This window comes from Myripristis murdjan, chromosome 13, assembly GCF_902150065.1.
Source record: "Myripristis murdjan chromosome 13, fMyrMur1.1, whole genome shotgun sequence".
NCBI classification, from domain to species: Eukaryota; Metazoa; Chordata; class Actinopteri; order Holocentriformes; family Holocentridae; genus Myripristis; species Myripristis murdjan.
Genome location: NC_043992.1, coordinates 38,172,553 through 38,195,071, shown reverse-complemented (window position 1 = coordinate 38,195,071; position 22,519 = coordinate 38,172,553). Strand labels below are relative to the sequence as shown.

General features: G+C 44.7%; 1 protein-coding gene across 1 annotated transcript in view; it reads left to right on the top strand.

Moving 5' to 3' along the window:
• The first annotated feature begins 218 nt into the window (after positions 1-218).
• The window catches only part of cdon (cell adhesion associated, oncogene regulated), a 47,093-nt gene continuing 24,792 nt past the window's right edge, over positions 219-22,519 (top strand). The window contains exons 1-2 of the mRNA XM_030067795.1: positions 219-649; positions 20,272-20,410. Coding sequence (XP_029923655.1) covers positions 20,338-20,410 — 73 coding nt within the window. The 5' untranslated portion in view covers positions 219-649; positions 20,272-20,337. The remainder of the gene's footprint in view (positions 650-20,271; positions 20,411-22,519) is intronic.

Below are 22,519 nucleotides of genomic sequence, written 5' to 3'. Positions count from 1 at the left end.
AGGGTTTTTTTTTTTTTTTCTAGATGGTAAAGCTTTTTTGCTGCAGTCAACGGGGGCACCAGTAGCCCCCTCCTCCCTCTCTCTCTCTCTCTCTCTCTCTCTCTCTCTCTCTCTCTCTCTCTCTCTCTCTCTCTCTCTCTCTCCATGCCACTTCCCACTCTAGGAAACGTACTGAGCTGCGGGGCTGGGACATTCCTGCTTTGACGACCAGCCTGCCATGATTTGCTGAGCAATTCGACACTGGGTTCAAAGATGCGTGTGTGGAAGAGGCAGCGGTAGAGAGACGGAGACCGAGAGCGGGGAAGAAGTGACGGTAACGGGGCTGAGGAGAGCGCGCACCGGGGCCGGGACGCGGAGCAACTCGGGACAACAACAAAACTCTCCAGCACCTCCACTCGAGTCAGACTAAAAAAAAAGGGGGGGGGGCTGCCTGTCGCACCTTGGCTCTCTGGCCGAAGTCTCTGCTGAGAAGTTACGGCTCTGAAAACTGCCTTCCAACCCCCGGCCGCTTCCATAGCTCCCTTCTCCGGTTGTCTCGCACTTTGAGCCCGTGTCTAATGGAGGGCCCCGTACGGATTTGCCACCAGAAGAATGCGTTCTGCTGCTAATTCATCCGGCGGCTCGCAGCTTTTACCCTCCTGGAACAGAGGTGAGTCCGGGGAGAGAAAGGGAGAGAGGGGCGTCCGGGTCCCGGCCGGGAGATGGCTGGAGGACGCGGTGCGCACCGCGCTTCGCTGTAATAACACACTGAAATCCTAACTCTGACTACAGGTAAAGCTTCTCATGTTTGCGGGTTGAAACTGTTTCAAACGCTGCTGTGTTTTCCTCTCACTGTTGTGCTGAAAGAAGCGAGGAGGCACAGCGGCTCTGAGTGGGAATACATGCGCTTTCTGTGTGCCAGTAAATGGGGGCGCCCGTGTTCGAGGCACAATGTTCTGTGGCTCTGTAAAAGAAGCGTGATTTCATTTGGATACCTACGTGTGCGGCTCACATGTAAATACCTTTACTTAGTCTGTAAAACTTTAGATTTAACTTTAAACTTTTTTTTTTTGGCTTCATGTAGTGAATTCGTCATCACAATGGCAGCGCTTTTATGGCTGAAGTTAACAACACTTTGAATTAGTTTGCCTGTAGTTGGTTGTGCACCAGAATAAATGAGTTTTATGCACTGGATTCTGTTGACTCACATCTTAAGTCATCACTTTAACGAGGAATAGTCTTTAATTGTATTTTTTTTTTTCGAGCAGGGTTGCTGCATTAAAATATGTAAAGTTCTCCAAGACAGTTCAAAGTAGCCTTACCGTTGAGCACTGCTGCATGCGTTTTTATACAGCTCAGCATTGTTTTCTCTGGGCTGAATAAATGAAGAGGCCTAAATATTTGTTGGGTAAATACTACAGGCTACTTGGAAAGCAGCAGCTCTAAAACTTGCGTCTCAGTTGAAAACAGATGGCCTGCGGGCTGCGTTTCGTCTTTGAAGGATGAAAGAACATTTTTAGAAATGGCAAATATGTCTCATGGCTGACACACTGGTGTCAGAGTCATAAAAGGTGAAAATGAACTGGAGCAACAAACCCCTCAGATATCTGAAACGTTAGTTTGTTCTAAAGTTATACTTTTATGGAGCTGCTTCAGGATCCAGCTTTATGCCACTGAACAGACACACAGATGCCTAAACTAATGTTTGAAGGACTTTTTTTCTCTTCCAAAGACAGAGAGCCTTTATTGTTGAAGTACTATCCCTTGAGGATGTCCTAAAGTTTAGTTTTGGTGAATCCATCTGCTGTGAAACTGGTTAACAAACTTTATTTTGAAGCACCATAAAAAACAAGTGTAGAACATGTCTGGTTTAAAAGGTTGTGAAAATAATGGAGTGTCTGAGGTCATGGTGCTGGATTTTCAAAGAAGAGGAGACACATTTTTCACTTTTCACTTACAGATTGCACTAGAAAAAGTGTTAGTTTGGTCGTACAAATACTAAAAAACTAATCAAGACAACCAAACAGTTTGTGCATTGTTCCTTGTTGGCTCCATTTCACACGATTCCTCAGTGGAGTAGCCTACACACCCTCTCACAGGCCTATAGGCAATTCCCAAAACGTATTCCATTGGCCACAGCTAGCCCAGGACTGAGTGTCCACATAAGCATTTTATTATATATATTTTTTTATTTTTTGTTTTGTTTTTACATCTGTCTGTCTTTGTGCCATCTGCTCCACTGTATTTGGACATATAAAAACTTAGAATAACTGAACTATACCACCTTAAAGCAGTGATTTATATTAATGTGTACTTATGCTTGTCCAAATCCTGCTCATCTCATAATCGCAGACATGCTTTTAAGGGTAGACAATGTTGTTAAAATGGAATATTCTTTATTATAGTTAGAAAAAAGTGAAGTTGATGTTGTCTTTTTTCTTTTTTAAAAGTGCTGTTTTATGAGTTGCATCATACTGTACACATGTTGTATAAACCACTGTATGAGTGAATACCGTATTCTCCATTAATGCTGTAAGCTGTAAATATTCTTTCTATGATAATCACATAGTGCTAAGCCACCGTGAGACTTTTGTGAATGTGTGCTGGACCAGAAATGAGAAGTATGTCTTCAGATGGTAGAGTAAAAGTGAGAGTAATGATGTGGTTATTGAGATAACTCTCTCACTTTTCTTTTCTGTCTTTTTTTTTTTTCCCTCATGCAATTTCCTCAGTCTGCTGTTCACCCCTATCATCAGAGCTTCACAGAGACTTTTGTTACATAGGGGATTCACTCAGAAAATAGAACACTCCAGAGTTATTGAAAACAAAACTCCTGAATCCGTCTCGAATGCATGACATCCAGTCAGTGGGACACACATGGGCGCCTTCCAATAAAACGCTTTCAAGTTCAAACAGTCGCTTGTGCATTGCCACGACTGTGGGGGACAAGAATTCACTTCCGATGGCTTTCAGATCTTTTCAGTGCTCTGGTGTGTTGGGTGAGCTTTTGACAGGGTCAGAGAGAGAGAATTGCTATTGTGCTGCAGCGACAGGCCACTGAGGGAAAACCCATCCTCAGACGCTCTTACACTGTTAATTATTACCCATTTACGCTGTTTCCATGAGTTAATTTATGATGACGTGCTGTAATCTGCTTTTTTTTTTTTTTTTTGATGAACCCACTTTCCCTCAACCTGCCTCTTCTATTCCTACTTCTGTTTCAGTCCATGAGTTCCTACATTTCCCAGAATGAATTTCGCCCCTTACATCATAACACATCTGCCCTTGCTTTTTTTTTTTTTTTTTTTTTTTTATCTCTGCCATTTCTGTGGTGGATTTCTCCCTATGTAAGTCCTGAATGTTGGTACAAAGGTATTGAGTCTAGAAACAAGTGCTTACTCTTCAATTTCAAGGCACTGACACCAAAACCTGACGTCAACGGTTGATGTTATGTTTAGTGGAAAATTGTCACTATCAGATTTAATAACTGGAAGTACCTTGGTGTGATGTCATGTCTCCATTCATCTGTAGAAATAAGACAAATCCACCGTTAAACGACAAAATAGAAGCAGAAATGCAAGGCACCTGACCCCCAGCTGCTTTTATTGTTACAGTTTTGATTTTTCATCTGAGTTGCACATACGGATGCACATACGGAGTATTTTTAGTATGTGGTTATCATAACCACCGCCAGTGTGTGGGAGGTCACCCACAGCAAATATGCATTGTGAATATGATTGAACAAGACAGTGGCAACACCCAGAACAGACAGCTTTTGTGAATTTAGAGAAATTAATGAATTATTAGTGGCACTTTTTTCTTTTTTTGTATCAGGCAGACTTAACCAAAGCACAGCAATGCCATTAAGTGTGCTCGAATAATGTTTGAGCTATTAGCGTGCTCTCTAATGATAAACACATGTTGCTTTAGGAGAACTATGTTAAGTGGGCAATTTGAATGTAAGCACGTGTAATGATACCAGCCTCCGCGCTCATAATGGCTCTCTTGATTTTTGTGACGCAGGATTACAATCACACAAGCAGCACGGGCGGGACGTGGAGAGGCCCATTGTGGAAACCCCACTGACAAATCAAAGTGGATCAGTAGCTATTTGCGGCGGTTGAAGCAATGTGTGCATATCCACTGTGAAAATGTTATGATGAGCTTTAATTAGAGGCAAAACCAGTCATTTGCAGCAGGAAATGAGGTCATGCGTGAGCAGCGAGCTTTGATATAGTGTCGCTGTGACACTGCAGCAACTCTCGGTTGTCAGAGAGTGATGTGTAAGTGAGTGGCTGCGAGAGGCGAGTGTGGTGGGAGAGGCCGTGTCCAAATGGGTGACAAAAAGTGGGCTCAGTGTATTTTGGGAGCCCTCCCTCCCTCCTCGCTGCACCAGGCAGATGTGAGGCAAGGCAGCAAACCTCAGCCCTGGCCTGGAGGGGATGAAAGTGAGTTTAAGGGCTAAATCACATTGTGGTTTGGTTGTTTATTTGGGTTTGCGCTCTGATCTGTAATATTATTGCTCTAAAGGATCAACTCTTGGCCCACGCTGACATTCTGAAAATACTGTGTCGGAAAAAAACAAAACGGGAGAGAAAGAGAAATCTGCATTTTGAGTTCTCGCTTTATTTTAGGTCATCTTCACAATAGTTTGAGCGTTTGGGACTTAGTCTGAGCAGTTTTCTCAAACAGCGAGACATAATCCATTTCAGCCTCTTAGTGTGATGAAGCTGAATTTAGTTGATTTACTTGTTTTTTGGTTGACGTTTGACCTCGTGGCAAGTATTCACACACCAAGACCTGGCTAGTTTTGAACTATGGATACATAAAACTCCCTTTACTCCCATTGCTCAGGGATTGAGTCATACTGTAGCATATTTTTTTTTTCTTTCTTTGTTTCTTTCCCATTTCCTAATGCTGGCCGTTACTTTACTTGGGAGGTTCAGCTCCCATTCGTCAAGGTCAAATCCAGAGCTCAGGGTCCATTAGATGGACAGAGGGGATTTTTGGGCAGCCTGCCAAAGAGCCCCCATGTTTCAAGGAGCTGGGTGTGTGTGTGTGTTTGGGGGGGGGGGGGTTGCTGATTGACAACACCCAGCAGCCATGAGCAGGGGATTGATGGGAAAGATGGGCAGGTCACAGAGAGAGTTTGAAATTGAGTTCTTCTGACTGCTGGGTTGGTGAGTGCACCCCACCGCTGCAGTTTGAACAGCAACAAAAAAAAAAAAAAAAAAACAGTAGGTCTGTGCTGTTTCCCACCCTCCATTTAGCTCCCTGCACTTTATTTCAGGGCCGTGTATGGAATCGGGCAAATTGAATGTCCGAGGCAGGCAGACGCAGTAGCTGGAGGTGTCACCCTGGTTTACATGAGGCGGTCATTAATAGCACTTCTTATCTCCTCTTCAGGCACACGCTCATTATTTTAGCTACACAACCCATCCGTCTCTGGGTTGGGACCCCTCACGAGGTGTTCCTTACGTGTCCACAGGCTGACAGATGGTGTAAACAGCTTTGGCACTGACTGTCTGTGCGATCCAGGCCTGTTCAGCTGGGAGGCTGCAGACACAGCGAACACTTTCCCCTGATTTTCTCCTGAAGTGTCAAAGGTGAGCCGAGCGCAGTGCCGCCAGCTTTCACACTGCAAAAACTCAAAATCTTACCAGGATTATTTGTCTTATTTCAAGTCAAAAATGTCTTATTTCAAGTCAAAAATGTCTTATTCCTAGTCAAAATATCTCATTACACTTAAAATAAGACATGATCACCTCAGAAGTAACTTGTTTTTAGACAATTGTCACTTGTTTCAAGTGAAAATTCACTTGAAACAAGTGAAAATTCGCTTGTTTCATTGGCAAAATTTGCCAGTGGAAAAAGTGAAAATTCACTTGAAATAAGTGAAAATTAGCTTGAAATGAAACAAATTTTGCCAGTGAAACAAGCAGATTTTAACTTGTTTCAAGTAAATTTTCACTTGAAACAAGAGACAATTGTCTAAAAACAAGTTGCTTCTGAGGTGATCATGTCTTATTTTAAGTGTAATGAGATATTTTGACTAGAAATAAGGCATTTTTGACTTGAAATAAGACAAATAATCTTGGTAAGATTTTGAGTTTTTGCAGTGCAGCAGACCCTCGCATTGGCTTTCGAAAAATTCAGAACCTTGAAGGACCTGAACCGGGATAATGACTTTCGAGAGATTTGAGAAATGAAATGAGAACCATCGGGACATAATTGTTAAAACAAACAAACAGTTTTTGGGAGCAGCAGAAACAGATGTTGCAGCCAGCCACTGGATGCAGCTGGACTGAGCCGTGCGGCTGGAGATAGCGAGGGTTACAGGGTCTGCTTCTTCTCTGTTTCTTCTCTCAGATGGTTTGTTTTCTTTTAATGTAATGGTAATATAGGCTTCGCTAAATATATACAGTATGTCTGTTCTCTGAATATGATAAGGTAATGTAAACCAATAGTGCACGCATGGACTTTCAAGGCAAAACACAGTTCAGGCTGCAGATAATCAAAATGCCTCCGCAGCAGATGGTTAGGGGCAGTCTGCAGTTTCTGGAGATAGAAGCACATGTGATATAGACCACAGCTTCTACTGCTGCCAAGAAAAAAATATCGTCTTATATGTAGTTGGAAAGACCCTCAGAACTGCAAAAATTCCCCGCCTGTCCTGAGGGGTTATGACTTTTTAGAGTTTGTGACTTTCTGCTAATGCTTTTCACCAGAACATGCAGTGATAATGACATTTTATTACAATCCTGTGTGTGTGTGTGTGTGTGTGTGCGCTTGTGTTTCAGGGAGAGATTTTTGGCTTGTCTAGCGGTGTGTGTAACGTATGTGCCTTTAACTCGAGCTCCACATGTGTGCGAGAGAGGAAAAAGGCCCAGTTCCCCGGGAGGTTTCAACGTGGCATTTTACACAATACTCGCCTCTCGCCAAAAATAACTCCTTTTCTCATCATCGTCAAGAAATGCGCGATGAGACCCCTCGTTCACCTGCCTATGTTTCATGTCGTTATTATTTTTTTTTTTTAAGTTACACAGCAAATGAATCTTCAGCCCAAGGGGAGATTGAAGGGGATGAACTTGTGAACCGGACCCTTGCTGACAGCTCTCACAGAAAAAGGCGTATTTCAGAACATACTTGGGAATTTTTTTTTTGCATCCTCAGCCTCTTCCTGTTTGCAAGATTCATTTCTTTTTCCCTTCCTGAAATTGACCCCACTAAATAAGCCTGACTTAGCCCGTTGCCTCAGCACGGCCCCAGGAGTTAGAGCCTTTTCTTTTTGAAACTGTGAGTAACCGCAGCTTTCTATTTCAAATGTTGAACCAATAAGTCACATCTGACATGGGTTTCTCGGCACCAGAATGCATGTGCTGTTGAAAAGCCAGCGAGAGGATCAGCAAGACTATATTAAGGCAAAACGAGTGGCTGGCACTCCCCTCCATCTGACAAACAGGCTACTTGTTTGAAGGGCTGTTTTTCTCCCAGATCAGAGTGTGAGGCAGTGCGGATACTGCGGCTGCCTCCAGGCCTGTGGTTACGGGTGCCATTTTGGGCCTTCCCTGCTGGAAGCTGTGGCCCCTCAGGGAGCCATGGAGGCCCTTATTTGTAAAAAGATAGATGAATAAGGATTTAAGCCTGCAGAACCGTATGCCTGCAGTATTGTTCAGTTAATGGAGATGACACTATTTTTAGACTGAGCTCTTCAACATGCTGGCAGCAATAATTTCTACCAGTTCCATACATCCATGCATGGACCAAACTTTTTATTTTGGGCCATGTTGTGAGCCTGTGTATGGGAGCACTTTCGTACCTGTTCGGCCCAAAATGAGACGTTTCCCATTTTGGGAATGGATGATTAGACTTTTTGATGACAGCATCCCACTCAGAAGAGTGGACATCAACACCAATCTAAATTTTAGTAAGAGTCGTTATACATAAGTTATACATAAGATCAGTGGCGAGCGGTGACGTTTTTGTCTAGTCATGCTGTGGTCCCAATTTCATGCGAGTGCCCGCGAGGACGCGAGCTCTAAAAAATTTTGGGCATTTATTTATTAATAAAAACGCATAATATGGTTTTTAACTATACTATATCAACTCGACAACTCGATTTTGATAGACACGCGTGCGCATTTTGCCCCAATGTTACCAACAACAATGTGTTGGAATTTACAGTGTAAATGAAAGCGGAAATTATTAGAACGGACGGATGATGCAGTAATAACCATAGATATCTATAATAAAGGCTAGATGTCTTCCGGCGGAGTCTCTAACGTCATCACCGGGCGGCCATCTTGCCACAGGCAAGCTCTCTGGCAGAATCTGTGGTACCTGAGGGAAGGTGAGTGATCTGCACAAACGTAAATACTCTAATCTCGCTGAAATCTTGACGGATTTACAAACGGTTTGGTTTCTTACAAACATTATTGACGTGGCTACAATTCTGGATGTTTGACCGGAAGTGTAACATAATTATTAATTAAGTGCAGTTTTATAACTACACCTCTGACGTTTATAACAAACCACACCGTTTGAAAATCGATAGAAAATTGAGCAAGTTATGGTTATTTAAAAAGTACATGCACCACTACTACAATGTTATGGGTAAGCGAGCTGACTGTGGCAAGATGGCCGCCATGTGCGGACGTGCGACTCCATTGGCCGGCAGCGCGAACGAGACATCTAGCCTTTATTATAGATATCTATGGTAATAACCAGTTACAGAGTCAAGCAAATGACACATGAACATGCTCACAGTGTTACCAACAAAATGTTGGAATTTACCATGAGATCGGAACTATTGGGACGTGCCACGGGGCGATGCAAACACACAGCAATGTCACTGATTGGCACGATGCAGATGAAAGAACAAACTAATGTTAACGACGTTAACGGTAGCTAGCTGTCGAGTGAATGACTTGCAGTTGCTGCTGAACATTTCAAGCGAGCTGCTACGTAGCTGCTCGTGTTGCGCATGCGTCTTCTGAAAAGCTGATTGGCAGACAGCTTATTTTCCATTCAAAACGCCCACATACAGGAAACACCGGCTACAAAACTACTGTGAATTCTCGGTAAACTGTCAACTTTCCAGCATTTCACTAGCAGATTGAGATAGATATGTGTATATAGGCAGCGGTTTGCAACCAAAATGATAGAAATAAGGTATATTATAAAAGGACACACTAGGAGACCAACATTTTACAGATTTTAATTGAAGGGCTTGGGCATGCGCTGCATTTATAGCTTATTATGAGCGCTCGCCCCTGCATAAGATATACTTAGGGCCAATCCCAGTTCACCCCTTAACCCTACCACTGGCCCCTACCCCTCCGTTTTGCGCGTTCACCCATAGGGGTAGGGATGTCCCAGTTCTTGTTGAGGCGGAGGGGGAGGGTGGAGTTTTTTCAGAGGCACACTCCAAAGCGAGTGCCAAAGCGAGAAATCTCCCCCACTTCTCACACAATTAACACAAAAATCAGTAAAGTCAGCGATTGTTTGTTTGACATGACACCACGACACCAGCTGGCTAGCATGCTGTGTGGCTAACGTCGGGCTAACTACAACAAAACTTGTTTATGGTCTATCATTCACACCTCAGGCTGATTGACCGGCGCTCCCAGGCGTCGAGTTAAACACTAAGCCCCGAGAAGCCGCGGGTTACAGGGATTTTACAACGGCTGGGGGGTTAGGGTTGCCAAGTCCGCGTTTTTCCCGCCAAATTGGGCTACTTTTTAAGTGTTGCCGTGGGTAACAAATTTTGTCCGCGGGTTGGGCTTGGGCAGACATGAATAAAGATTCATATTTTGAATGATCAATGTTTATACCCAAATCCTGTCAAACTGACTCCGGGCCAGATCAGCATATAAACTATCCACATATGTCACCTGCTCCACAGACAAATAATATGCCAATGCTGTGTGAGGCCACTCAGCACATGACCAATCACATCATCAGCACCACTCAGCTGAAGTGAGGTATCCCATATTATAGTTTAAGTTCTGATATACTGTAAATTAAATAGGTGAAAGAACTGTTTCGGGAAATTGCCTTTAATGTTCATGGTGTTATTTTATAGATATTATAGTGCATTTTGCAATTATAGCAATGCTGTTGGACTTTAAAAGCAACATATATGGATTTTTATGGGCATATTTTGAGTTCTGGTATTGGGCTGATTTTTGGGCCATTTTTATACCAGGTTGGGCGGGTTTTGAGTTGCTGTTTGGCTGCTTTTGTCTCACAGACCTGGCAACCCAGCGGAGACATCTCCTTACATTCTTCCGATTCGCTATTGACAACCGCAAAAAGACGCCAACAGCCCACGCAAGAGAGATTACCACAGCTGAAGACGTCACTTTGAGATTGAGATTTCCCGGCAAAAAAACAAAACAAAACAAAAAAATTGACTAATGATGACGTTTGTCCCGTTTCATAGGGGAGCATTTCAACCCCTCCCCCTCGTAACTTTGATGCAAGGGGCACGTGGCACTCGAAAAAGAGGGGTAGGGGCAGGGGCGGATCTAGACAAATATTCATGGGGTGGCAAGAGGGTGGCATGGAGACTCTAAGGGGTGGCAGAAATATATATGCTGATTTAATACCAAACGATCACATATATCAGAATTTGCTTGGAAAACCCCCAAATGAGGATATTTTAACTCAAAAACATGAGTAAAGCATTGAATAGAAAACCAAAAGGTGGCATTAGAAATATTTATTTATTTATTTATTTATTTATTTATCAACCCCTTAAATAGTGGGAGTGTCATCTTTTGCTGCATTTACTTGCGCTCTCATAACAGCGAGTTTCCGAACAGCCACAATTAAAAAATAAATAAATAAATTGTCTGAAATTGGGGTGGCAACTAGGGTGGCAAGGCATTTTTCTAGGGTGGCAGCTGCCACCCCCTGCCACCCCCTAGAACCGCCTATGGGGTAGGGGTGAAAATAAGAAATGGGATTGGCCCTTAAGCTTCTCAGACGGGCCTTGAGATGATGGTTTTTAAACAAAGCACCATGGGAGTTTTGCTCTGTTGCTCATTGTACAGTTGTAGAAAATAGGTCCCACGAGGGCCGATTTCACAATCAGTCATATACGGTCAGTCAGAGTGATGCCAATATTCGTTTTCGAAGCTGATACCAGCCAATAGTCCTGTTTTATTATTTGCCTCCATGAGAGTCAGTGCAGTATTAATTATAGCGTTTGTTTTACTGCAGCGTTTAATGTGCGATAAATGAAAACACATCCCTGGTTTCACCGGCTTTAATCTGGTGGCATAAATCTCTGTCATCTCCATGTGTAAGGTGCTTTTCAACACCCACAGTAGCACACACACACACTGTAGCATACACAGTGAAGTTCACACACGGCGTGGTTTCTATATTATTGCTGTGTTTTGCTGTTGTCATGAGGCTGTGTTGCTCTTGGCGCCGTCGCAGGGCCGTGCGTCATCCGCCAAGCGCCCCCCTCACCTCCGCGAGGCCCGGATCCTCAACGCGGAGGGAGGTTTAATGATTTGACCCGGAGCCAGACGTGGAAACTCAGAGCGGGGAGTTTGTTGAAATCTCACCACCCGGTTTGTTTTGTGATCTCTCAGCGCCGCACAACAAGTGTGGAGTGCTGCGCGGCCGGGCGGATAAACATTTAGACAAACCAAATAAAGCATTTACACGCCGCGTTCGGGGCCCGCGTGTTTATCCCCGTGTCCTCAAACGCCGACGTGCGAGCGAGCCGGCCTGTTTGTTTGGGTTTTTGAAGGCGATTTGCGGAATCGTCGAGGAAGACGGATTATATTTTAACCGTCCACATGTGTTTGTTTTTGTTCCGGCTGCCAGCTGCAGAGCTCGTTTTTTTTTAGCGGACGGGAGCGCGGAGGCTTTCTGTCCCTTAACCCCCCCCCCACACCCCAAACCCCAGCGAATACATGACCATTGCTCCATTATTCTCGCAAGAGTCAATTTATCATTTTGAGAAATGAAAATACTGTCGGCGCTTTCTTTCTCACGCCTCTCCCGTGACACACAAAGCAACAGCCAGCAACTGTTTTTTTTTTTTTTTTTTTTAAGGTTTGGGATATTGGCATGAGCTCTCAGATAGATAGATAGATAGATAGATAGACTTTATTGATCCCAACCAGGGAAATTCTGGTGTTCCAGCAGCAACAGTAGAAACATATAATAAAGTTAAATAAAACAGAATAAAGGCTAAATATATACTATAAAGCTGAGGCGGATCTACGGGTGGGCCTGGATGGGCGTAGGCTCACCCAGATTGACAGCTTGCCCACCCTATCAGATTCAAGACCAAAAAATAACTAACTAAATAAATAAATGTTTTAATGTCCTTTTTCCAACGTGTATTTTATGCTCGTTTACAACCTCTCGGCTCGTTTACCGAGAGTTTTTTTTTTTTTCTTTAATCATATCATTTTATACATGTCTATCTAAAAAAATAAACAAAATGAAATAACAGGCCCATCCAGAATTTTTTAGGCCCACCCATTAGCCATGTTCTGTATCCGCCACTGCTATAAAGACTAAAAACTAAAAAATATACATGAATGAATATGAAAATGAAATATGCAGATGGAATGAAGTATATACGTGATTGCATAGACGAGGCTCTTTGCAGAAGTCTTAGCGTCTCGGTAGGACGTGTTTGGGGAGACGCTGTCGTTTTGTTTTGCTTGTCGATGTTTGAAATGACATGATTGAATATATGGTTTTCGCCTGAAAGTGCTTTTGGTCGGCGGCCAGGGAGCTATCTGCCGGAGACTGAGCAGACCGGACTGTTGTCTGCGTCTCCGCCGCCTGTTGCCGTGGAGACGTCGGCCGTGATGGAATCCAGGAGAGTTTGGGAGACGAACACTGAAGGGAAGGGTTGTGTGTGTGTGTGTGTGTGTGTGTGTGTGTGTGTGTGTGTGTGTGTGTGTGTAGGGGTGCAAACAGGATCAGATCACTGTATAGCTCCCGGCCCACACAACGGGGCGCGTACACACAGATAGCATCCTCTCCAAAAAACTGGGAGAGCTTTCCTCCTTTTACCTCCCGGCATTAATGCGTTTTCCCATCATCTCCCTAATGGAGGCTGATGGGGAGGAATGTGAGTCCCGGCGTGGGCTCCTCTGCCCCGGTGCCACGGCCGCACAATCCCCAGATCCCCTCTCGCTCGGCTTAATGAATCAGACTCTTGGCACATGTTGGAGATCAGCGTTAGAACGCACCCCGCGGGCAAAGAAGGCCCTCTTGTGCATTCCTCCTTTCCGTCAGCATTACCTCTGGTCGGAGCAGACGTCCGCCCGCGGGCTGAAAGGCCTGTGAAATCAGCCGGAAGGGCCCCGGAGCGCCGCCACAAAGGGGGGGCGGCGTGTTCGGTACATGCGCTCTCGCAAAAAAGGGGGTCTCGAGACGGCGTTGTGCGGTGCGGCGATACCCGGGGATCTGTTTCCAGCGTCCGAGGCCGCTATTGAGTTTCGCCCCCGTGGTTAATCCTGCTGTTCAGGACCTTGGGAAACAGCCGTCCCACCCCCCCCCCCCTGCACCCCCCACCCGCGCAGATTCCCAGGAAAAACAAGACATCGCAGAACAATCTCCAATTAAGATGGGTCTTACATACTGTACCATTCAGTCCTCGCTCCCTCTCTCTCTCTCTCTCATTCTCTCTCTTTCTCTTTCTCTCTCACCCCTCTTCCCCCCCGCCCCCCCTCCCTCTTCCTCCCATGCTCTCAGCTCACTATTTGTGTCCTCAGCCAACAAGCCTCAGGGGAGAATTAGCGCTGTCTCCCAGGTCCCGGCCCTGGCACTTTGGGAGGGTTGGGGCTGTGGTGGGAAGGGAGGGAGGAGGGGGGGAGGTGAGGAGGTGAGGAGGTGAGGAGGGGAGGGGGGGGTTGTGTGTGTCCTTGGTAAACAGGGCTTTGTGGGATGTGACTGAACCCCCGGGGCCTCTCCTTTCATTCCTCCCGTCGTCTGATCCCACACCACGGCGGTGTCGTCAGGGCCGCGTCGCCGGGGCCCCTGGGACCCCGTCCGGCCCCGACGTCGCCGAGCGCCCCCCCCGGGCCGCCGCTCCTCCCCGCGGAAAAAAGGAGACGGTCCTCGAAGACGTAGCATTTTGCATTAAAGATCTAAACCCCCACTTGAGTTTGATTTCCAATTATAAAACAGAGGATTTCTCTCCTCCCCCCGTCTGATTCCCCGAGTGCATTCCAGCTCATGTCTCTCTCTCTCTCTTTCTTTCTCTTTCTTTCCTTCTCTGAGTCTTTTCCACTTTTAATAACTCCTCCGTCTTTAATCAGAGAGAGGTAGTCCAGAGCAGAGGCCCGGTGTTTCCACTCATTAGGCTCCTCCGTGGCCCCGGGCTGCCTCAGTGGGCTCCCCCCAGACCAGCGCGGGTCCAGAATGCTGATTGCACCGTTAATGCGTCAGGGCTGAACCACCGGGCGGCTTGGCAGACGTTATCTCTGCGTCTCGATCTCCCGGCCAAAAAAAAAACGAGAAATGGGTTTGGGGCTCGGCGACTTTTCACCTCACAGTGCGTGTTTCTCCTCTTTATACCCACTTTCCACTTTTCACTGCTTTCTTTTGTCTTTGTGTTTTGCCTTTATCTCCTGTCTTCTGCCTGTGTTTCTCTCTCTCTCTGATCGGGGGCTGAGGAATGTCTGTGCTGCAGATCCTCTGTCGGTGAAATGTGGGGCGAGTGCTGACAGGTTTGGGGTATAGAGCATGTGAATCAGCCTCAGCACACGGGTCAGATTAGACCATCATGCCAGAAAAAGACCGGCTCTTCCTCTCTCTCACACCCCGCCGCCCGCCTCACCCCTACAGGACGTCTTTATCTGGGCCTCCGGGCGGTGGTTCCGGACGCGGGTCGCGATTTGTCCTCCGGAGCGACGAAGCGAACCTCTCACAGGAGTTCTTCATACCTTCAGCCCCCCGGTATTGATTTCCAGAGCGGCCGGGATCATCTCCTGTTATCGTCGGGCGGATCAGCGCTGGAGCTGCTTCACGGTGTTTGCCGTTGGCTTTCATTCAGCTGTGCAGCCGTGTGGAGCCGAGAGGCCGGGCCCCCGCCTCAGCCGGCAGCACCAGTCGTGACCTGTTCTTCCTCTGCCCTCTGGGCCTTTGATGCTCCGCCGCGTTGCTTTTGTCCCTGTTTACCCAATATGACAGGGATATGGGCCGGCCCCACATGGGGGCTACAGGGGGCTTTAAGTAGGCCCTGCAGAGAGGAGGCCAAATAGAAGTGCAGGTGCTAAACCCCCCCCTCTCCTGCCCCTCGAACCCCTTCCCCTGCCCCGAGGCCAGCCTGTCAGTGTGTTTATTTTCTCCTGTGTCATCACCGGGGATCCCTCTTGTCCTGCGAGGGGATGGATGATGCTGCTCCTGAGGTGAGGCCGTGTCCGCACTAAGCCGAGTAAATTTGACAACGCTGTTTCAAGATTCAAGATTCAAGATTTATTCGTCCCATGCATGAATGTACAGGTACAGCAGCAGTGAAATGTAATTGCGACAACTCCAGCACTGTGCAAGTAAAAAATAAAAATAAAAAAAAATAATAATAATAATAATAACGATAGTAATAATAATAAAAATAATAATAAAATAAAATAAAAATAAAGATAAAATAGAAAATATATGACATTCCTTTATACAATGAACTATATACAATTATAATGATAGTAATAATAATAAAAAATAATAAAATAAAATAAAATAAAATAAAAATAAAGATAAAATAGAAAATATATGACATTCCTATATACAATGAACAACCTGTCGTTGTTTCGTTGTTCAATCCACACCGCACTGCTGTTTTTAAAAAGCGCCGTCTTCTAAAGGCGTCAGAATGCCTCAAAACGCTCAGAGTCACCTGCTGAAGACGTTTCTGCTCTGTGCCGACGTGCAGCTCGTGTGACGTGTTCGACTCCAAACACGCGATCAGAGTGGAGAGCGGAGGGAACCACGGCCCGATGTGCGTGTTGGGGATGTGTTTTCAATATCAGTATCAATCAATATATATCTTTATTTAATTTAATTAGTTCCACAACAAAGGGAGCACACACAACAAAAAATACAAACACGCATGACATAGGGGAAAAAAAAAAAAAAAGAATAAATAAATGGTCACTTGAATTTGAGAGATCATCATTAAAAAAAAAGAATAAATAAATGGTCACTTGAATTTGAGAGATCATCATTTAAAAAAAAAATAAAATAAAATAAATAAATAAATGGTCACTTGAATTTGAGAGATCATCATTAAAAAAAAAAAGAATAAAAAAATAAAAACTAAATAAATAAATGGTCACTTGAATTTGAGAGATCATCATCAAAAAAAAAAAAATAAAATAAATAAATAAATGGTCACTTGAATTTGAGAGATCATTTTGGCTCGAGCTTGGATCTTGTGATGATCTGGCCCAGATTACATGACAGTGCTGTGTCAGCGTTTTCAGGAAGCTCCGCGTTCCCCCTCAACATGCGGATGCCAGACTGCTGCTTTCAGAGTTAAAAACACTTTGGAGAGCGTCTTCAAAAAGGCCCGTCCTCTCGGGTGGAAAATGCAGACTTGGTGTGGACAGAAGGCCAAAGGGGGAAAAAAACAGATGAATTTTCAGATTGGCTTAATGTGGACCTGGCCTAGGTGTACCTCTGTAGTCCATGTGGTGTGTTCAACGGGACAAAGTGCTGGAGCTGCAGACGGGGAGCGAGTGGGTGAATGAACGAGGGACAGACTTTCCAAGAAGGCCTCTCATGTTTTTTTTTTTTTTTCCCCTCCTTCACACACTTGAGCCAGGTGTCAGTCAAACATTTCCCACACACACACAAAAAAAAAAAAAACAGGGACTTTTCCACTTGAACTCGCTGACATGACTGCGTTTATTTTCATGAACTGTCCCCGCGTGTCTGTATATCAGCTTTCAGCGGCACGGTCTTGTTTTCTCCTCAGGATGTCTCTTCTCTTTATGGGTAGCTGAGCCCGCCTTTGAGAGTGGCCACGCATCTACAACATAAGTGCAAAAGCAGAAACGAACACAGGATTTTTCCTAAGTAGTACGGTCTGGTTTCTTGGAGCAGGAGAGGACAGGACAGGAGAGGAGAGGAGTGAGGGAGTGGGCCGGCTGGCTGCAGATCAGTGCTGGAGGTGATGGCAGCGGAGGAGACAGCTCTCAGGCCGATCAGGCTTCATTTGACGGGGGACTTCCCCTTTGTGAATGGGTATGTTCCAGGCCATTCCAGCTTTTTGTCTGGGTGTCTGCTCTGGAGGAAGTGGGACTCGCCTTTCCAGGCGGCCGAGCGCTGCCAGCATCAGGATGCTCCTCTGCGATGAGGGATACAAGATATCCTCACAGTGTCTGTCTCCTCGGAGGCGGCTTCATGGTGGCGGATGTCAGAGGAAAGCCAAACAGATAAGGAGCAGGAATGATGCCCCTGTGTTTCCTCGTTGCGCCAGATCAATGGGCCAGATAGGCAGCTGTGTGTGTTTACACATGGGCACCAAGTCAAAGCTGGAGCCTGCAGCTACTACACCCACAGGGAGACAGTAACGGGTTAAAAACACACAGAGAAAGAGAGAGAGAGAGAGGGGGGGAGAGAGAGAGAGAGAGTTACATTATCAGCTCTGGTTTCTCAGTGTACCATATGCCAATGTGCCTGTCTCTGGTTGTGCGTTTTTATAGTGCCGTTGTTATTATTGTAATTATATATCATTATTCCGGCAGAGAGAGAAAGATAGTTTCCACTGATGGCATGGGGGCAGTGTGCAGGGCCTGCTGCGACTTGTGGGAAGGAGAAACGCTAGCCTGCAAGATGTGGGTTTGATCTGCCTGAATGAGCCTGCACACACACTCACATTTGAGCCTGTAACGCACAGGGTGCACCGCATGTACACTGCATGTACACTGCAGCATGTTCACGCCTAAATTTGAGATTACAGGTTGGCATTGAAGCTAAACTTTGACAAAGCAGCGTTTTTGTTTTTGACTAGCTGATCTTTGCATCTCACACCTGTTTAGTAGTCGTAGATGTGCCGTAAAGGGTTTTTTTGTGTTTGGATGCGTTTTGGTGATTGAGGTTGAGAGATGTGGAGGTGACCTCTGGGGGCTGGTCCAGAGCCACCAGACACTCGCTGCTTCACCCTCTCTCTCTCTCTCTGCCCCTCCCTGACCTTTGACCTGGGGGTGAGAGGGGGGGCGTGAGCCAGGAGCTGGCAGAGTTTATTATTTCCTGCATCCTCTCTTCTCCTTCTGCTGTTAGGATGTGCTCTGAGGGGAGGAAAGAAAGAAACACAAAGAGAAGAAGAGAAAGTGTATGTGTGTGTGTGTGTGTGTGTGTGTGTGTGCATGATGCATAAGTGTTGAAAGACAAAAGAGTAGGAAAGTATGTACTTCAGAAGTGAATGTCCCTGGTCATATCATCATTTATGTGATTTGAAAGTCACTTTTAAACTCTTTCTAGAGATTTTTGGTTTATATATGAAGAGTTCATTTGCAAAAACAGATATCTCCATTTAAGTTTATTAAAACTTTTTAAACTTTTTTGAATTTTATTAAAAATTTACTTTATATTTATTTCTATTTTTTATATGTTTATTTTGCCTGGCATAATGTTTATTATCCTAAATCATGCTTTGTGTGTGTGTGTATATGTGTGTGTGTACTCCAAGCAGTATCAGTGAAAAAGGTGTATTCATTTTAAGAATGGCTTTTATCTGTTTTTGCAAATGAACTCTTCATATTTTTCTCATATATTTTTATTCTGATCAGTCTCAAATGACAGTTTTTCCTAACATTTTTTTTTTATGTTTTTATTGAGCATTTGCCACAATATCATATACTCACAATGAAATACCTCACATTTATGATGCAATATACCCATTTTTTTCCCTAACATTTTTTGATCTAAAAACTGCACATCCAATAAACTCTTTGCATTTCAGACGTCCGCTCTCCCGTCCTGCTAGTAGAACTAAACTGTTTGCTAACTGTCATGCTAATTTGTCTTTTAACCGTGGAGTCCCCCAGCGAGATGCCCTGTTTTTACGGACGGCATGAGAAGTCCTCAGATGGACAGACATCCAGCCAGGGCCTGAGGGGCTGAGGGGCATGTGGACGAATTCTGCTCCTGGTGCTGCTCGTGGGGGAATTTTTGGAAAATGGACTACAAACTGTACTACATTACAAATAGCAATAGTTGGAAATCACATTATAGGCTCATCCAGGAGAGACTGCATTCTTGAAACATAACTGATGTTGAGTTCTGGTAGATTGAGTCTGAAACCCATTGCAGCCCTGCATGTTTTCTCTCATGTCTCTCATTGGACACGTTGCCAAACTAACACCTTTAAAGGAGGCTAAAGGAATGAGCCTTCTTGATTCTCAGGGATCGGGGCGGGCGCTCAAGGCCAGAGGATGAGGGTTAGAAACCTGTTCAGCTTGAACGATCCCACCCAGACATCATCCTTTCAGTTTGACCCTCCCTTCTGCCCTGTCCATCCCGCTAGCCGTCCACCCTTCCGCTAACGTCTGCGAGCGACCGAAGGGCCGATGTGAATATCGCAGCTGGACGGCCATTGTCCCGCCGGCCTTAGGCTCAAGCCCCGGTTACCAAACAGGAACCTGGGATCAAAGCCTGCCCGGATTACTCTTAGCAGAAAGGAGGAGGAGGTGCCGCTGTTGGAGGGGTCGGGTTGAAAAGGAGAGAGGAATGCTCCTAATTACGTGCCTTCCACTCCTTTTCTGTCTCTCCCTTTGGCTCTTCTCTTGTCTCTCTGTGTGTGTCTGGGCCTGCACTTCAGGCTACAGTGAACCTGTGAGGAAGCAACACACTGTGACAAGAGAGTGATATTAAGAGTGAGGCGACAGTCTCTCCACAGCCACTCCATCAGCGGGAGCCCTGCGCGGCCCGGTGGGAGGGAGGGGCAGGGGGCGCAGGGGCTGGACATTCCAGCCTTGGTGGAGACACTCCAGTGGTGAGAAGAGGGGTCAGAGGAGAGGGATCTCCGGGGGTGGGGGGTGGAGATCAAGGAGTGTGTAAAGGGGATGTGTCGTGAAGATTAGGAGGATTGTTGTACAGGATTCATTTGGGACCTAATAGATTTTTTTTCTTTTAAGAGCAAGCGTTTCAGTGATGGTTCACCGCTCAGATCCAGCTTTGAAATCCTCCTCCGGCTTGTTGGCCATTTTACTTCTGCCTGTCTTCTCCTCTCGCTCCAGCGGACGCTGTCGTGTTTCCGTGCAGAGCTCCGGTTTGATGTGTTCGTTTTTCCCCTGTTTTGTGTTGCAGGTTTACCGAACAGACGAGGGTGTGTGTGCTGGGCATCACGGCTGCTGGCAGGGGTCAAAGTGCACCATGGACGGTGGCCTGAGGGTCCTCCTGTCCACTGTGCTGTGTCTCAGCCAGTCCCTGCTTATCAGCTGTTCATGTAAGTGTCTGCTTTTTCTCTCAGCGTCATGACATTCCTCTTGCTGTGTGCAAAGAGTACTAATTGGCAGTTTAAAGTAAAAGAAATTGTAATATTTTCACATAATATCCATTTTTCACCTCTCTGTTGCACATTGATGTAGCAGTCTGGACCCAGTTCATCAAAGCTTATACGTTTGCTGTTGTAAACACTGAGTGTAGGGCAGGTCTTAGGTTGAACCCTCCTGTTATGTTCACATTTTGGAACATCTTTTATGTTTGTGGTCAGTTTGACCCCTGCAGTTTAAACTTCCACAAAATTATTATAACTAAAATTGTTATCAAAGTTTATGTGTCAGGTACTTTATGTTTCTTTGTTGACGACCTAAATAGCCTTTTGAATAAAACATAATCCCCCCACTCCCACCCCCACTTATACATCCAGTATTCGTGTTACGCGACAATTGAAAAATATGCAAATCACCATAAAATCTCACTGATTGATCTAAAAAGAAATTTTAATTTTGGGTGTTTTAATGGCTTTATATTATTTCTAAGTACAGATTTTTGTTATTTATAGCCAATGCGTTACAAAGTGTGTACAGGACATTGAAAACATATCATCATGTGAATTTTATCTTTACCTGGTAGTGCCCATTACATTAGGAAAACTCATTAAATATGAAGCAAAAAAAAAATGATGTTAATCATTTATTTAGAGACGTTAAACATTGGCTGGGGTCAAATTGACCCCAAACATAATAGGAGGGTTAAGAGATGGTGAATTGGCAGAAATAGCCACCATGACTCAGCAGACTGAAACCAAACCAGAATGACAAAGAAAGCCAGACTTCATCAACAGAATCCGAGGAAAAAGACTTCCCACATGGTTTGAGTGATGAGTGATGCAGTGGAGGAACACCAGAGTCCTGATCACTGAGAGCCAGTCAACATGAATGATAAAGCCCAACTGGTACATCAGATGGTCAGTATGACAGGCTGATGTTGGCCTATCACTCATACATATGCTGGCTGATATTGTCTATGTGAATCATTGGTTTAACTTTGATTTATATAATGATTTGCTAGTTGGAAATTTGATTTAAGCATTATTTTTCATTTTTGGCACAATTTAGTTTTTGACTTTGTCAACCACAAAGAAGTCAAATGGTTCAATTCACCTTTAGCCAAGATTTTATATCCATTATTACATGTTGATAATGTAAGACTGTCCATTCTCTCCTGAAATATGAAAAAGGGACAACATTATTTATTGTGTTAAAATATATATAAACTGTATTGACAAAAAAAGTTTCAAGTTTCAGTACTGTTAGATCCCAAAGTTGTGTCGTTTTTCTTTTAGAAATCATGATTGGTTTGACTCAAAGCGTTTCATATGGATTCAAGGCAAAGTCAGAGCAGTTTATACTGTCTGTTTCTGTTTCTCACATCAGTGCAGTTGAATTGATTGACTCCTCTATTTACTTCTTTATTTCCTTTTTTTTTTATTCCTCAGTGTTTGTTATTTATGTGCGGGTTTGTATTTATGTTTGGTATTTATGTGTGTTTTTTAGCCAGGAGTGTCTGCAAAATTTCGTTATGTTCTACATGATGACATTAAAGGCTCTTGAATCTTGAATCTTGAATCTTGATTGAATTTGTAGTCGGTGTATTGATGCGATGAATGAACGGTTACACCTCCAGCTGATATGCAAAAACAAGACAGTACACGCTGCAGTAATAAGCACTTGAGGCGATTTAAAAGCAGTGGGACCTCTGAGGAGTTTGTCCAGCAGACTTCACTTTGTTCTGTGTAGCCGTGAGTTGGCGGAGCGTCTCGGCTGAGCTGGTTGTGGTGCAGATTGTGCTGAGAAGTAAATGTTATTGTTCAGCTGTAAAATATCAAGCTTGCAGTGTGTATCTTTATTACAGGTTCCTGATTGCCAAATCGGAGGATCTGCGCTCCAAATGTGTGTTTTATATTAAAAAAAAAAAAAAAAAGCCAACACACTGTTATGAATTTTTGTTTTATTCCAAAATATCAGTGTCAATATCAGTGCCAAAAATCCAGGCGAATAAATCAAAAGTGATGGATGTTGCAGCTTACCAGTTTAACACCCGTTCGATGTTG